The following is a 17779-nucleotide window of genomic DNA, read 5'->3' on the forward strand; positions in this document are numbered from 1 at the left end:
GATAAGGGTCACTGCATACGAGCCATTCTTGCACTTGGCCTCTCCAAACATCAGTTACCAGTTAAATGCTGGCTCAAACCTGAACCATGGTTGTGAGATATGCCAATTTTCAAGGAAGCTATTATGCTGAACAAGATCTGAAGAATGCAGATCCAGCTTGGCCATTCAAAGTAGCCTCTTCAGTACATAACTTGCTCCCACTAATCCTTTCACTTGCTCCCATTAGTCTGCAAAGAAAAGCCATAAGTATTTCAAGCCCTCAAAAAAAAATGGCAGGCCTGAACCCTACAGATGGGTCAGATGGAGAAGAACAGATCCCAGTATCAGGTAGCTGTCTTTTCAGTAATCAGTGTAAAGAAGTCACGAAGAAAAGAATGTCAGTTTGTTGATGGAAGCACTTCCCCCCCCCCTTTCGGTTCATAATGTATTTCAGCTCTAGCGTGTTTTGTTTGATCTAACGTAAAGCCTTGAGCCTTTGACAGCAATCTTTGGGCTGAAAAAAAAAATTCTGTGACAAGAAAATGCACCATGAAAATAGCAGCTGCGACGGCATTAATGTACCATGGGGAAAATGAAAAGCTGAGTTTAGATTATGAAACAAGAACAAGTGAAAGCACCAAAGTCCTCAGAAGAGAAGGAATAAAAGGAAATACAATAAGTAAAACAAGCAAATGGAGGAAGCAAGATTATTGGTAGAAAAAAATTGAAAACGAAGTTGATTTCAAGGCATTCATCTTTTTCACAAGCAATCTTCCTGGGTATCATGAACAGAAAGGGAAGAGGCATGGAATGTATGAACTGCCAGATAATACAAGGTTTTGAAAGAAGATATAAACTATATTTTCTCTTCACAGGACATTTGGAATGGCAACTGCCAAAACCAACATATACTTGATTTTAATACTTCTCAGGAAGACAATACATGATAATGTATTTTAAGCAGAGATGGACATGAGCAAATTGGAGACAGAATTATGTTGGTGGGCTCCTTTAGGCTTATTTTTTGGCATGCTTTTCACAAAAATAAATAGCTACTTATCCACAACTACTTCTAAGTAAGGCTTAATCACTTTGCAGAGGCTATTAATAATTGTCCAGTTTCACTGTGACCTACGAATGCACACTCCAAAGACACTATACTTTGGTAGGAAAATGGTGCTGAAAGTGAATTTGTTAACAAAATGTCTGCGTTGATTTTGTAAGAGTTTTCATTTAGTAGTAGTAGGGTGATGTTCTCCTCATCTTCTTCACTTTTCTTATGCAACAACTTACTGATATATACCAGGAATAAATCATATTCATTCACTTTAGCTGGTGTGGTTTCCAACAATAAATCCTACATGTGGTGATTTTGTAAGGACCATGAACATTCTCAGTTTGAGATCTCCCCCTCTCTGGTCCCTTGATCATAGTGTTCAAAGTGTTTGGGGAAATGGTAGAATAGCTACTCATTGAAAATAATGCTCTTCCAGGTAGCACTATCCCCTCCAAAATGATTTCCAGAGGTTACATGGAAATTCATAGTAGACTCTATGTCCACATGTTTTCATCTCATTTGGCATACTTCGCGTTAAATGAACAAGTTTATATTCAATATGAATGAACACAATGCTGTGCTTGTTACTTGAGGATGAAGTGGCATAAGGAATGCACAGAGGCACAGGCTACTGTGCAACAGCATCATGAGATTATGAATTCCTTTTTTATATTTCCTGTTTTGCCTACATATTTTGCACACATGCATCATAGCCCTTGTTATCTCATCATAAAACTGGACTGTATTTTACTGTGATGTCATTTTATGTAGTGTTTCAGAAAACATTACTTCATACAAGATCCCACTAATGGAGAGTCAGTCCACCAATTTCAACTACAATGTTTTTCAGCACTAAAATTAACTATATATAAAGAAAAAAAATGTTAAATATAGTTCAGGTTAGTAAGATATGCAACTTTTTAATGTGATACTTAACAAATGAAAATGTTAAAGTCACTGTACCATACAAGCAACCCAATATATCATGATAAATGTAAGATAATCTTACAATTTGGCAAAAAATACTCTTCCCAGCTTAGATTTCCCTTTTTGGTCAGTTACTCCTATCTTGATCTATCTTAATTACCTGTTTCAGACGCAGAGAATGGTAATGTAAAAACTACAAATTGGTGGTATTTAAATTCTGAAACCTTGCATGCTAATCCTGGAATATTTGGGGATGTGTCAAATCTTCCATTGCCCAGGATGGTCTACTAAGACAAGCTGTCAGTGGTGTTGCAACTGAACAATAGCTCAGCATTTTAGCTTAACATATTATGGAAGAAGTGGTTTACATGCATCATGACATTTTCTACAAGAAAACTGTATATTTTCTTTTTTGATATCCTTTTGTTGTACATTAGAATTAAAATAACAATATTTAGCAAGGCACCCAACTAGGTAAACTCTGCATACTAGAGAGTTTCTGGGAATTGTAAAAGCAATCATGCTTTCTGCTTAGTGGTCGAACTAAGTTTCTAGAAAATAACATTCTTCCTGTATAAATGTAATATTTGAGACCATGAATTCATGCATCAAAGAACCAAAAGATGGAGGCTTGAAATGTTTAAAAGTAGAGTCTCTTAAAACATATCTATGTAACATATCCATACGAGATTTCTTTTTATTTCTGCAATGTGATCCTGGTAAAACCACAACAAAGATGACCATAAAATATCTGAAAGTATGGCTTTAGGAACATTTTTTTTGACATTTGATTTTCAATACAACAGTGTGGCTAGCATATTTCATTAGCGAGTAAAAAATGCTAACCGTAACCCTGCATTGGACTAGGATTATGAACAAATAGCATTTCAATTGAGTTTGTGTTTACCTCATCTTTGCATGGTTTCTATTGTAAATTTCTCCCTAGCATTGGTTTGAATGCTTGTTAGAAACAAAAGATTAAGAAAGAAGACACAATAACAAGCAAAGAAGCTTCTTGTGATTAATTTCTCTTTCTTGCAAAAAAAAACCTAGACTGATGCTGATAAAAATAACTGAGCCACTATACCAGCTCCTGTGGTTTCTCAGACTTCAGGTCAATGGCATGCGCAATCTTCTTGTTGTTTGGTTATTGGGACCACCTACCTCTGTCCATGCTGTGCCATTTCAATTGCCCTCCGTGCAGGAACCGGGGACCCTCCATCTGTCACACTTAGAACCTCCATGGATTTCCTCTCCGGTCTCCGCTTGCCATGTCTGTTCAGCATTGGAGAGTCCACACGTTTTCTGGGAGGATCTTTATGGAGAGATAATGCAGTCAACTTAGCATGGTTATGAAATGGCTCAAAGGTCTTGGAATGGCAAAAGCTTGTTTCTCAGTGTCCTCTCAATTTATTTTCTAAACTCAACAGAGGGGATGAAGACCTTGATGGAAACCAAAACCATTTAAATTCTTTCCACATCCCTGCATCTCATACATGGTCCTTTTTACTCCTGCCATTCCATGATATATCTAAAGCACTTTTTAAAAGCAGCTTACAATCATAGCACACATAAACACCTAAAAACAGTGCTTAGATAATGGAAAGAGATAGGCATTTTATTCAGGGAAATCATAGGTCCAACCAAGAACTTTAGGGTTTTTTCTCTACAAATTTTATCTTTACATTCTAGTTTTCTTGTTTGTAATGCTACATTTTTATATTTTATGCTTACATTTCCCTTACAATGTATTATTGTTGCTGATCATGCACTAAAACTTTTAAAAAGAATAGGCATTTGATGCTTTATCCCAGAAAACTGCAAATAGTAATAATAAGTAGATATCTAAATTTAATACTGAAGTTCAAACCTGTACTTTAAGTTAAAGAAAAAATGTATTAGAAAGTTTTGATTTTAAAAAAGGGGGTTTAAAGAAAAGTTTAGCATTTTAAAAAGGGTGAAAAAAAAAGAAAAAGAAGTGTTTTTCCCTGTAAGATCAAAGAATCCGAACAAAATATAGTGAACCTTGTTAATAAAAATGGTGATAGTTCACAAAGATTATTAGGTGCAAACAGAAATATACACTATTTCCACAGTAAGGAAGATAAAGCAGGAATGGTTAAATTGATTATTTTATTCAAAAAGGAGAATATATTTAAGTACTTTTTTCATTGGATATTACTTCTGGATTTTGTGCTTGTGCTAAAAAATATATGAAATTTTGACTTTGGTTTTATCGATTAGATATATTTGTCATTATAGAAATGGCTAGTTATATACTAATATGTAAAAGCAAAAAGTTGAGGTAGGAGTGTTTTTATCCTGTACTGTGCTAAAAAAGAGTCGTACGTCAACACCTTTTCTTTCTTTTTCCCCTTGAATCTCATTTTTTTCCTCTCCCCCTCTCTTTTTCCTTTCCCTAATTTCTTATTTCTATTTTTCTTTGTATATTTTCTTTGTATATTTTTATATATTAAATCTTTAAAAAGTAGATATCTGCAGGCTTTGCAAATCTGTGACATTATGATCCCATTATAGGAACTCGGTCAAAACTTCATCATAAGAGGCAGATGTACAAAAAATTACAGACAATAAAAAACAAGAAGAGAGCCTAAATGAATGAGAATAATATAATATAGATTTCTAGGATTCTGAATCTTGCATCTATTACAGACAGCTTTCACTGAATGACCATTTGTTCAGCAACCATTCAAATTTTATGATGGCGCTGATATGAGACGTTCTTATGACGCGTCCTTCTAATTGCACCTACAGGTATAGCAATGCACCATGGTCACACATGATCACCATTTGCAATCTTCGCTGCTGATTTTCAACAAGGAAAGTCAATGAGGAAGCCGGCAAGAATTTGCAAATTATGACAATGGGGATGCTACAGCTGCATCTGTCTAAGGCCAGCAACCGGGATTGCCACAACTGCTATTGTTGGAGCAGTCACACAACTTCATGCTTTACGACTGCATGGCTTAGCAACAACATTGCCGGTCCCAATACTACCTGTAATCTGCTATTTTTCCTTTATGTGCTGATGGCCATCTAGAAAAGCGAACACTTATATGCCTCTTTGAAGGAAGCAATATCTCCAAACAATTGTTTGTCTGAAGTGATATTTAATGGATAATAATCTCTCTCTCTCTCTCTCTCTCTCTCTCTCACACACACACACACACACACACACACACACACAAAATCTTGCACTGCATTTCTAAAGACAAATGAGCAAAGAGCTGCATTCATTCACTCTGCTTCCCTTGATAATAACGTATATGAATTCTAAAATCAGATGATACATCATCCAGATATATTCAGCTTGAATATAAAATTAATCCATTTAAGGAGTATATTTTTCTTTCTCATATAAGGAAATGTAGATTATTGTTTGCATTTATGTATGAATAGGGAGCATGATGTATCATCGGGATTGAAGAAGCTGGAGACAATGCTACCTTTAAAAACACAGGTATACCTGCATTGAAAAGAAAACTCAATCAACTGAAACATTAGTTACAAGCTGATCTTCTGCTCCCTTATGGCAAAAGACGAAGTTACATAAAATTATAATTGTACAAAACAATTCAGGTTAAGAAGCTAGGTGGATCAATCAGAAAAGATACTTTCATAATTTCCACCAAGTGTTTCTCTGTCTGTATGTGTGTACAGTCCAAAGCTCTAAGTGCATTTCCATATGAACATGAACTTCCCTTTTAAACAGGTTTTTATTTCAGTGTTTAGGGAAATTCTAGGTAAGTACAAAATGATTAAGCAGAATTAATAGAATAGGCTACTGCCTAAGCTTGTAAGCCGCCCTGAGTCTTCGGAGAAGGGTGGGATATAAATGGAATTTTAAAAAAATAGTTATCTACTAAAGTACATTTAGAAGCTCTTCTAATTATGGCAGCTATTGTTCATACACTGGATTTTCTGAAAGTGCAATAAACATTTTCATCAGCTGGAATTTTACAAATTTGTCAATAAAAATGAATGGCGATGTGACTGTACCCTCAGTAAGGGCAGCCCAAAGAGAGGGACGTACAGAAGATAGGGTTTTAATATATATATATATACCTATTTCATTTCTAGGAGGAAGATCCTCATCTTCGTGACTGGGATATCTTTCTTTCCGATCAAGGAGTAGAAAATAAATCATTTTCTCTTGATTTTCCCTAGAAAAAATATAATATTATAACAACATCATACTGTAGTAAAACACGGAACTTTCTGCATAAAATGCACTCCATTCCGGATATCTTAAATACTAAGATAGTATAAAATACTGTTTTTAGCTTGTGAGATGGGTGGCTAAAAAAAATTAGTTTATTAAATAAATGAAATGAAGATCTGATGCAGATGTTATTTACATGCCCTGATCTTCTTGTGTAACACTGTTATTTTCTTAAAAAGGCGCTGCCTACAGAAGAGCGTTAAGAGCTAACTGAAATATATGGAAGGAGCATATTATGTAGTCCTTCCTGGATTCTGTTTCAGAATCTCCATTGTGTCTAATATGCATCAGCTCATTTCAGACATCAGTTGATGCATAATAGACATAAAATATACTCTACTTCCACATGGGTCTCTCAGGTCATCATGAAAAATCATGTTCAATGCCTGGCACCTTAGTGACGTACAGAGGACAGAGAGTAGAATGGAGCTTTCCATGCAGTTTCATTCAAACTGTGGAATTCACTGAACTTGGAGGTCCAACAATAAGTACTGCTCTCAGTATTTGATGATAGCTCTTGCGTTGATCAGGGACTGCTATAGCTGAATTCCTATTATAGTATATAATTGGTAAATAATATACTACATTACCCTACTGTGTTAATATCAGAAATTCAAACTTGTGTACACGCAGTGTTTTTTTTTACACTGAAGAACATTTGTAAACACTATTGCATCATCTATATTGCAGCTTGAAGCTTGGTGTAAAAATTGATCCATGATACTGATGTTATATGGTGCTGAGTATCTACTGTAAGCCAGTGTTTCCCCATCTTGGCAACTTCAGGCTGTGTGGACTTTGTTTCCAAAATTTCCCAGCCAGAATGCTGGGGATTCTGAGAGTTGCCAAGGTTGAAAAACAATGGTCTAAGCTACAAATGAATGACCTTCCAATCTGAGTCATTCCTCTGCTATGAATTCTTTTTTGAATTTCAATTCTCTGTTTGAGAAAAATAGGGAATCATAATGCTAACTAGATATACTGCGGGGGTGTCAAACTCAATTTCATTGAGGGCCGCATCAGCATTGTGGTTGCCCTCAGGGGGCCGGGTGGGTGTGGCCAAGGTGGGCATGGCCTACTGGGTAGGCATGGCTAGAGTGCGTATGGCCTACTGGGAGGGCATGGCCAGCTCTACATCATTGGCATCAAGGGTGCCTATGGGGGCCTGGGCAGGAGTGGGACAGATCTGAGGGTCTCTGGCAGAAGGAGGGTCTCTGGGCCAGGGCCAAGGCAGTGGGGGCCGTTCCCTCACTGTTTACAGGATGGCTTCACGGGCCACATGAAACCACTTCGCGGGCCGGATCCGGCCCCCGGGCCTTGTGTTTGACATGTCTGATATACTGGATTGTTAAAAGGTTTGTAACTAGGTAATGCTATGGAAATGTTTTATACATTTGAAATTGCTCACAAATACAGTTAGCAGGAAAGAACACTAAATTTTTCCAAGTAATTTATTTTTAACATTGGAAGTCATACTAGATTATAATAACTGAAGCAGAAAAGGTTTGAGAGTTGTGTGTATGCATCTATTTATAACCATTTTGAGGGACTGACTTAAATTCAAAGTAATTGCATCATTCTTGAAGAAAACTGTGAATAAAGATAATGTTCCCCAATCTAATGCCCATCAGACATTTCAGATTACAGAATCCTATGTCCTCAGCCAGCATGGACATGTTAGGTAAGGATGATCAGTTATAGTCCAACGTATTAGAAAAGAAGTAGAATGGGCAAGTTCGACCTGTAATCTGACAAAAAATGTATGTCAGTTTGTCAGCTTTCTGAAAGCACAGCAGCCACTGTATGAAACAGAATATTTGGTAAATAGATGGTTCACTTCATTTTTTTATGTTCTTATGTATCCATTTCCCCTTTAATGGTTCTATATGTGGAAAGATTCTGATGCCACCTGGCTAAAAAATGCTGCTTCCCCTCTTTAACATGTTGCCTAAATTGTTTCATTTCCTTTAATACACATGTGACACTTCTTATACATTCAAGCAATGATACATAAAGACAGAGTACTTACTCTTCTGATAGCAGATCCTGTAAAAGTTTGTTTCTGTCACGGAAGCAACCTAATGAGTGCATGCTATCTAGAACATCAGGATCGATATCTTCCAAGGAAGGGAGAGAACGAATCTGGACCTTTCGTGGAATTGGTTGTTCTGGTTCTGGCTCATTCTTACCTCCTCTTTAGATGAGATGAGATGAGATGAGATGAGATGAGATGAGGTGAGGTGAGGTGAGGTGAGATAGATAGATAGATAGACAGATAGATAGATAGATAGGTGGATGGAGAGAGAGAGAGAGAGATAAATAAGAAAAGAAAAAGTATTTACACTAGCACACAAAAGGAAAATATTCTCCTGAAGAGGGAACTCAAGCAGTTTGCCTGTTAAGTTCAACCGAGATTTAGATTCAAATTCTGATTAAGTATTTAATGCCTTTGAGATCTAGGATTTTAAATAGTGACTTCTATGTAAAATATATCAGAACGGCAGTTGGGAATTCACAATTGGGAAATTAAATAGCCTGGCTGTTGCAATTAACAGAAGTGCAGAATCAAATGGAGGAGAAGAGGCTGTTTTGTTCCTTTGGAAAAGACAAGGTGTCCTCCCCCCCCCTTTCAGAGAAATTTTAAAAATCCCAGTTGGTATTCAGAAGAGATTCTTTGCATTATTTTCCATTACCATCATGTTTTGGTAATGCTGCATGGTCATCTAGCCATTGCAGTGTCAGGAGATTACTATAAAAAACAAAAGAAAGAATAGTTTTCATGCTGATAGCAAGTGCACAGGAACTATTTCAAAGTTGGAAGTTTTAAATTTCCAAACAGCTCCTGTGATTTATTTTTTTTATTAGAAGCACTACAACACCCACTATTTTCCCCCTCTTTATGATGATCACCAGATGATCACAAACAAGAGAGAGAAAATGAAAAAAGCAAGTATTGACTGTAGGTAGCAAATACATATGGAGGCTAATTTGAAATTAAAATTCTCCATAAAGATATGGTGACTCTTTTGAATTCCTAAGGAAATTCTGATCTATAGATCTCCAATGCACAATTCTAGTTACTGATTAAGTATTACTTCCAAAGTCTCCATTCAAAATACTGCATACTCTCTTAATAATAAATTTGCTGCCACTAATTTATTTCTTAGAAGCTTAAATCAGATATATTGAATCAGTATCTTAGTGCAAATCATATATCAAATACGGTACTTTATTACTTTCTTTAAAATTAAGAACCTTTCTAAGACAACAAATCTGTTTTAGATACTTTCTATTGGTTGCCATATCTAATGTTGACAGAATCCCACAAGCAAATTGATCTAAATTGTTTACAGACAGATATTTATATTATAGGATGAAATAATGGTGTATTATTCTTTGAGCAATACTGGTTCTAACACAAGCTTTTCAGGAAAATTAAGAGAGAGTGAACATATCTAGAGGTAATCAGATAGAGCAATGATTTGAACAGTTCTATTCCCTGAATGATGTCACTACTATTAAAATAATATACATAATGAAACAGAAGTACTATTATTAAATGTTAAGATATAATCATGGTCTTCATTTTTAGAAAAAAGAGGAAACTAGATCTTCTGTACCCAAGGCATAATTTCAAGAAATTACTTTAAGATCATATTCAAAATATTAATCAAAAGTTACTTACATATACCATATATGCTTCTGAATGTGTTCTAGCTAAAAGTCAACAGAAAAAATGGAATGACTATAACAAAATAACAACAAATGCTATTACTCTATTTAATATTTTTGTTAAAATACAAAACTGTATCTCTGCTCAAAATTACCAGTACATGTACATTCATACGACAGGAATGTAGCAGTGTCATTCAGAACTCAATATATTCTTTACAGTTTCCTGAGATTTACCATTGGCTTAGGCAAATTGGGGCAAGCTACAAATTAAGTAACCAGATTATCTCTGAATATATGCCCAGCAAATAAATAAAAATCCTCACAAGTCCTTTCAAATAAAGTTTTCTCCTCCTAGTAATCCATAGAAAGAAAAATGGAGTTTGAGGGAGAAGTTGCTATTATGAGGCAATTGAGAGTTGCAAATATAACAATCTATTGCAAATTATTCAGACTGCCAGGGGATGACATATTCCACCCTTCCCCCTTGATAAAAAAAGATCCCGCAAGATCAGAGGATAACAGTGACTCAATCAAAATTTGTGGAAATAACATTCCAAAATAAATGGGTTCATGAAACAACCGTTTCTTCATATGTGTTTCTTTGGATAATTTTTCTGGCTTTTCAGCACTTGAGAAAGCAAGCTTAATAGGTTTACTTCTCATTTGATATGCATAGAATTGTACAGGTAGTCCCTGACTTACAACGGTTCATTTAGTGACTGTTCAAAGTTACAATGATACTGGGGGAAAAAAGTAACTTAGGACCATTTCTCCCACTTAAAACTGTTGGAGCATACCCACAGTCACATGATCAAAATTCAGACACTTGGCAACTGACTCATATTTATGAGGATTGTCCCGGGGTCATGTGATCACCTTTTGTAACCTTCTGACAGGCAAAGTCAGTGGGGAAGCTAGATTCACTTAACAACTGTGTTACTAACTTAACAACTGCAGCGATTCACTTAACAACTGTGGCAAGCAAGGTTGTAAAATGAGGCAAAATTCACTTAACAAATGTTTCACTTAGCAACAGAAAGTTTGGACTCAATTATGGTCCTAGGTCGAGGACAACCTGTACTGGTAGCCTCTAATTCCAAGAAAGGCCATAGCTACCATAGAACATAGGCTATAGATCATAGAACAAGCCTTAAAATGCCATCTCAGCCAGGTGATCTTAAACACTATGGTTAGTACTGAAAACCACAGAAATGCTTGAAAGAAATCAAAGCAATAAAATCCATCTGTTTATTCAGAATTGATCATTCACCAAACTGACCAAAATAATATCTCTCCCATAACAGTACCTGAAATTAGATTGGAACAGATAATCTACATCATCTGGAGAACATGGGGCTGAGATGCCTCTAAATTCTCCAGGACCTCTTTCAAGAGTAGAGTATTGGAGTTCCCATTATTACTACTACTTTACAAGATGGAAAAAAATTGGCTGCCTTTTGGAAGGCAGTTTAACCCCTATCTTCACTCAACCAATCTTATTTTTTATGGCTTCCACTAGCTAGGTAGGGCAGCAAAGTTCAAGCATGCGTGAGATCTCTCCAAAGATGTCTACACCCTATGGTTATACAGGCAAACTTTCCACTATTCTTAAATAGGTTTGTACATAGCATTTGTTCTGATTTATCAGAGAAAATCATCATGGTTGTAATTTTAATAAGGGAAACAAACTCTCTGCTGAATAGTCAATAGACCCCATATGACAGGGTGAGTTTATAAAATAGTATGAGTCAGTATGTGTTGTGCAGATGGCTCGGTAGTAGATATGACTTAGGGATAGACAGACAATTGGAACAATGTTTAAATCCTATTAACTGAGTGTATGAGATCAGAGACCTAATAAATTGGCCTGCAAGAACTATGACAGCTGTTTTGCTCTCATTATTTTCCACCTCATTTCCAGCTAATGAGAACTGGCAAGTCAAAATAATCTGCATGAAAATGTGAGGGAATAGAACAAAAAACAACAGATGAAGACTGCTTTGAGATTGTGGCCGAGAGGCTCAGAAAGGTACAACAGAATCAATGGTTTAATCTGTACTCTAAAATAATCACTATGAAAAATCCTGAACTATTCTTTTTTAAAAAAAAATGAGACTGCTTGTTCAATGTATGAAAAAAAATCTAATCAAAAAGCAGTCGAGTAGGTAAGGAAGTCTGGAGGCCTCCTTTAAAAATAATGAGAAACTTTAGGCTTTTGGTGATTCTTTATAAACTTGACTCTCCTTGGCTCAAACTTAAGACATATCTGGTTCACTTCCTTAAGCTGTACCTATGCTGTGCTGATGCCAGCTCAAATATTTAATGGAAAATTAAAGTTAAATATTTAAGCTGTTTTAAGAAAATTCTGGCCAGGTTAGGATGTTACAGTGCAGGTTTGCCAGATGTTCAGTCCAGACTCCTGGCTATTGCAGACTTCACTGTTGTTGTACCTTTCCAACTTTCCATGTCAGGAAAACAACTGTTAATTGCTTTTCTTTCTGTGTCCAAGTCTTACTGGACATAAATACTTTCAAAAGTACCTGCATATATATGCATACACATAACATACATTAAATTTAGATATACAAAGTTAAAATATTAAAATATGGATATATTCAGGCACAACAATCAGCTTCATTTTTTTTCTGTATTTCCCCACTTTTAGCTCAATATAGTTTGTTGCCACTTACATTACAGTTCTTTCCTAGTAGCACAGTAGTTACAACATTTTACTGCAGTGCAGAACTTTACAAGTTTTAAATCTGCCAAGATGTACTTTTTAAATTACCATTTTCCTTTCCATGAGCTACTCATTTTATTGTTCTTTTTCAAATGTCAACCAATGTACTATTTCATCATTTTTCCAGGTATTTGAGATGGAAGAGTTTCTTATCCCCTCTCAAATAGCCCAAATGACCTTTTATGGTTGGAAAAATGATGTAATTGTACACTTTTGAAATAATAATAATTATAGCAACAATCACGTTTTGAAAATCAAATGACAAAGTGAGTAATTCAGAGAAAGAAAAATTATATACTCAAAACATATATATGCATACATAGTCAAACAAGCATATACACGTATCTATACTATGCTATGCCATGCCATGCCATGCCATGCCATGCCATACCATACCATACCATACCATACCATACCATACCATACCATACCATACCATACCATACTACCATACACCATACCATACTATACTATAGCTATACTATAAGTTCTGATTTGGGGATGTTTTGCACAGAAAGCTTTATGATCCCTACAATATTGTAAAAAACTTGTAACAGAAGCTACAGTAGATCTTACTGAGGAAAAGATGGGAAACTCTGGTGAAGGAGATTGATAATAGTCAAAATCTATGGGTTTGCTTAGAAGAAAGGAAGCACAGCAAACGAAGTAGGCGGCAAAGCTTGAACTAGCACTAATGGGAAAATGCTGCTTTCAACTTGGAACAGGAAAATACAAAGTGTGGATTGGGGGCAAGTAGAGGACTATGCTGTCCCTTCTTGTCCTCCAGAAACAATTGGTGCCCTTTACTTGCAATGGAGCAACTTGATAGTTGGGCATGCCCTAATTATGAAAATTTATAAATAGGACAGATCAATTTTTATCTGAGTTTGCACATATTGACTGATTGAAACATCTTATTTCTCAGTCAATTATATCAATTCTGGGTCGCAGCTGCACATAAGAAGGGATGTCTTGGGACATATTTTTAGCGTTCCCTGTAAGTCCAAAGTGGGATGTGAAAACTGATATATCTATGAAGTACCTAAAAGAGTCCCATTTTGATGAGGCATCTCTAGGTTTATATCTTGATCACAAATACTAGAAGGAACAGTTCATCCTTAGGTAAATTATTTGGGTGATGTAGAATGATATTTAATTTGTTTAAATTGATTTAGTCAATTTATTGATTTAGTTTAACTCCAAACAAGTGCGAGCCTGTTGGGGTAATGTTTATTCCTCTCAAGCTTAATTGGTTTAGTTTTGATAATACTCTAAATGGCCTACCCGAAAAGGTATTTTTTGAACCCACTCTTACAACTGCCTAAAGGTCTGTGAGGACTGATGTGATAAACAGATTTTATAAATAAAGAAAAAAGTGAGAAACTATTCTTTTGTGTCAGTTTGCCCACTTTTTGGGTCCTGTCATATAAAAGGAGAATTAATAAATGCTTTATAGGATCTGCAAAAGATCCTCTGTTAATGTTCTAAGGATATAATATGTTTCCCCTTTTTTGAAAACTTGCAAGGATATTCATGAGAGATACTTGTTATAAATTATTTTACTATTTAAATTAAATAATTTTATTATAGGAAAATATCTTTAAAATACCCTTAAAATATATTCCTGGCACCTTTATTTCATTGTGAAATCATTTTCTGATTTTCAGATTAGGAATTTGAAATATATTATATAAAATCAACCTCTATTTGGATTCCTGTTATGTCTGAAATACAATTTTATTATGACATCACAAGATATTTACAGCTTCTTCCTCTTCTGGTTCTAAAAGATTCAGTGATCAACATTTTGTTGCTTTTTACTTACTTTAAAGTGACAAGTAAGGGAATGGTTGCCATTTTATTGTAAGTGCTAAAAGTCTCCTTTCTGTGTATCACATAGTCCAATTTAGAGTGTTTGCCATATAGTATGTGAAAAACATAGTCAGACATTTTCACACAGTCATTGTGAAAATATCAGTATTAATTTGAAAAGGAGTAAGACTGTGCTTTGAAGATACACATTGTTTGTATTGTAGTGGATGTCCTTATAAATCTAGTAAGTAAATAACTTTATGTTGAATGTTCTCAGTAGTTACATTCAGCTTTTGGAATTCTCTTTTTCACTGATGCTAAATAGATTTTATTTTGGAAGGATTTTTTTTCTGTGTGATAATGTGTTTATGCTTTTATTTGAACAGCTGTCCCTATCTCCTTGAGTGACAGTTTCATATTATCTTTTACATGTTCCTATCATGTACCAAAAAGAAAAGACCTAAATGAGTACAAATTACCAATTGCAAAACTGACACAGAACTAAAAATTAGCCACAGAACTAAAAATAATACATGTATGGTTTCTAAATAAAAATGTTGGATGGCAACCTTGGCCATTAAAATGATCACTTCCTTATGATGTAGATTTACATATTAATGGCTTCTGACCAGCTGGATTCTATTTTAAGAAGAAATAACTACTTATCGGATACAATAGCTAAAAATCCATTATAATGTCATTGACATCAGACAAAGTAGGTTATAACACTGAGCATGAACACTATTTCAGTTGTTACATATTGGATCAATTTACAGCTAACATGAAAATAAAAATGAAAACCACGTTTCTTTTGGCACATAGGTTGCAATTGGGCATTGTCAGAAATTCAGCTTGGGCATGCCAGTAATAGCTCATGACTACCTCGTTGTATTTCAGGAGAGAGGAACTGGGATAGGATAGGATAGGAAAGGAAAGGATAGTTGGAAGGGACCTTGGAGGTCATCTAGTCTAACCCTCTGCTCAGGCAGGAAACCCTATACCATTTCAGACAAATGGTTGTCCAATCTCTTCTTAAAAACCTCCAGTGTTGGAGCATTCACATCTTCTGGAGGCAAGTTGTTCCACTGATTAATTGTTCTAACAGTCAAGAAATTTCTCCTTAGTTCTAGGTTGTTTCTCTCCTTGATTATTTTCCACCCATTGCTTCTTGTCCTGCCTTCAGGTGCTTTGGAGAATAACTTGACTCCCTCTTCTTTGTGGCAACCCCTGAGATATTGGAACACTGCTTTCATGTCACCCCTAGTCCTTCTGTTCATTAAACTAGACATAACCAATTCCAGCAACTGTTCTTTATATGTTTTAGCCTCCAGTCCCCTGATCATCTTTGACTATTTATTGGCATGCCCAAGGTGAATCTCGGACGATGAGGTCAAGACTTGGAGACTTGCTTTTATTGCATATGCAGAAGAAAGAAAGTCATCTAGTATAAAATCTAAGAATCTAGTCATAGATTGTACGTTAGTTCCAGTATAAAACCTGCTTCCCTTTCTCTAACTTTTGGCACCTATTTCAGAGTCTTGGAATTTGAGAACACCAGCATGTTATGTGGATAATGGTCTTATTTGGGCTCAAACTCTATTTTAAGGCTCCCTTTATAGATGGACTAATGGAAATGTTCATTTCTAGCTGAATTGAGATCTGTTCTGGAAGTCTTTCTAATGCCCCAAAATCAAATTAAAAAGTTTGGGCAATGATTGTCTGCACTACATTGTATAAATTAATGACTGTGAGTTCAAGCAAATTAATATACAGGACAGTTTTCACACTGCTCTTTGAATCCAAGTACTTATATTCAGTACCTCTATTTTGGTGGAAATTAAAAGGCAAATTGTACTTCAAGTAAAGATGATCAATCTAGCATCTGCCATCCATCTATTGCATGCAACCTGTTGTGATAATGAAAGCAACTAAAAAATAGCAATTATGTGCAGTGTGTAGGAATCCAAATTTTGTCTGTGCCAGCTGTGTAATAGAAGGCAGGAAAAGCATTCTTTAAGTTACTATTCTATTTAAGAACAAGACCTGACCCAAATTGTTATTTATAAACATCTCATCAGAGTGAAGATCTGGTAAGAGTTTAATTTTACAGTTTTCTTTCATACTCCCACATGAACAGATTCTAGGAATTAAACAAGTATTTGCAAATAATATTCTTGATTAAATATATATTTAGTACCTTTGCATTTTTCAACGTATAGTCACCATATTAGCATAATGTGAACAAAAAACATTGCAAATCTACCTCGCATAATTTCATAGAAGAGGAAGAAATGATAGCAACAAAACTTCATTGGATTAAAAACGGCCTTCTATAGAATAAGAAAGTTATTCTAGAGATACAGATTTAAAATGATTGAATGTATGGAATATAATTTAATTTTAAACATTGGGGGGGACTTGTAAAAGTTTTCTGGAGCTCTGATTGTTGGGTTCCAGCTTCACTTCCTGAAGATGTTTTATTATCAAGCTAGGTAACAGCAGTACAAGTTACCTAGACTGGTAAGAATTATCTGCAGGAAGAGAAGTTACAGCTATTTTCTACTATGGTGCTTTGATTTTGAAGTGAGTTCTCCATTTGAGGTCAGTAGTGCTAGCTTGGAAGCAAGGCCTGAGCAGCATTTGAGGAGACACACCTTCTGATAAGAAAGACTTATTGTACAGTAGATAAGCCAATTAAAAATAAAACAAAAGCAAATGAAGCCTTTATGAAAGAATTTGCAGCAAAAGCAGCAAATCTACTTACAATGGAATCAATTTTCTATTTTTTCACCACACGATGTAATGGGCTTGAAGTTACTTTAAGTGAGAATTACTATTTCCTTTGCTTCTTGTTTGAGGAATGACATGGTCTGCCTTAAGGTCTTGGCTTCGTTAACCTTTCAAAATGTCTCTTACACTACAACCTCTTCTTTTTCTAGCCCTTAGTAAGATTGGAAGAAATAGGAAAGCCCCACCAATGATATATTTGAAAGACTAACAGTCTGTATTCTCAAGGGCCCTGGCTATCTTTTGGGGATCCCAAATTTATTCCAAGATCCAAGTCCTTAATTTTGGTATCTAATTGGCTAAAAATAGATGTCACAACATTCTCTGTGTTAGGACAATACTGCAAGTGTGAGGATTTCAAGGTATACAATGTTCATTCTGGTATATGCAGTAATTAGTTATTTGTATTACTTTCCATAACCTAGGAACCGAGTTTTTGCAACTGAGATTTTTCAAGGCAGCACCTCAAACTTCAAAGATGCAGGGTATGAATCAATTCTACTCCCCAGTGATAATTTTATGAGATATCTTTTGGCTCCTAGAATTTAAACTAGGATTA

At 35.4% G+C, this 17779-nt stretch overlaps 1 protein-coding gene across 2 annotated transcripts in view; it reads right to left on the bottom strand.

The window, feature by feature from the left end:
* BRSK2 (BR serine/threonine kinase 2) overlaps positions 1-17779 on the bottom strand; it is a gene marked incomplete at its 5' end in the record, with an annotated part of 480261 nt that overhangs the window by 79144 nt on the left and 383338 nt on the right. For both annotated transcript variants that reach the window (XM_083348467.1, XM_083348466.1), the window contains 4 exons: positions 3128-3278; positions 6050-6147; positions 8236-8400; positions 9892-9923. In XM_083348467.1, the coding sequence (XP_083204593.1) occupies positions 3128-3278; positions 6050-6147; positions 8236-8400; positions 9892-9923 (446 nt within the window). The remainder of the gene's footprint in view (positions 1-3127; positions 3279-6049; positions 6148-8235; positions 8401-9891; positions 9924-17779) is intronic.

The sequence above is a fragment of the Vipera ursinii genome (assembly GCF_947247035.1).
Source record: "Vipera ursinii genome assembly, chromosome: 1".
In the NCBI taxonomy this organism is placed as follows: Eukaryota; Metazoa; Chordata; class Lepidosauria; order Squamata; family Viperidae; genus Vipera; species Vipera ursinii.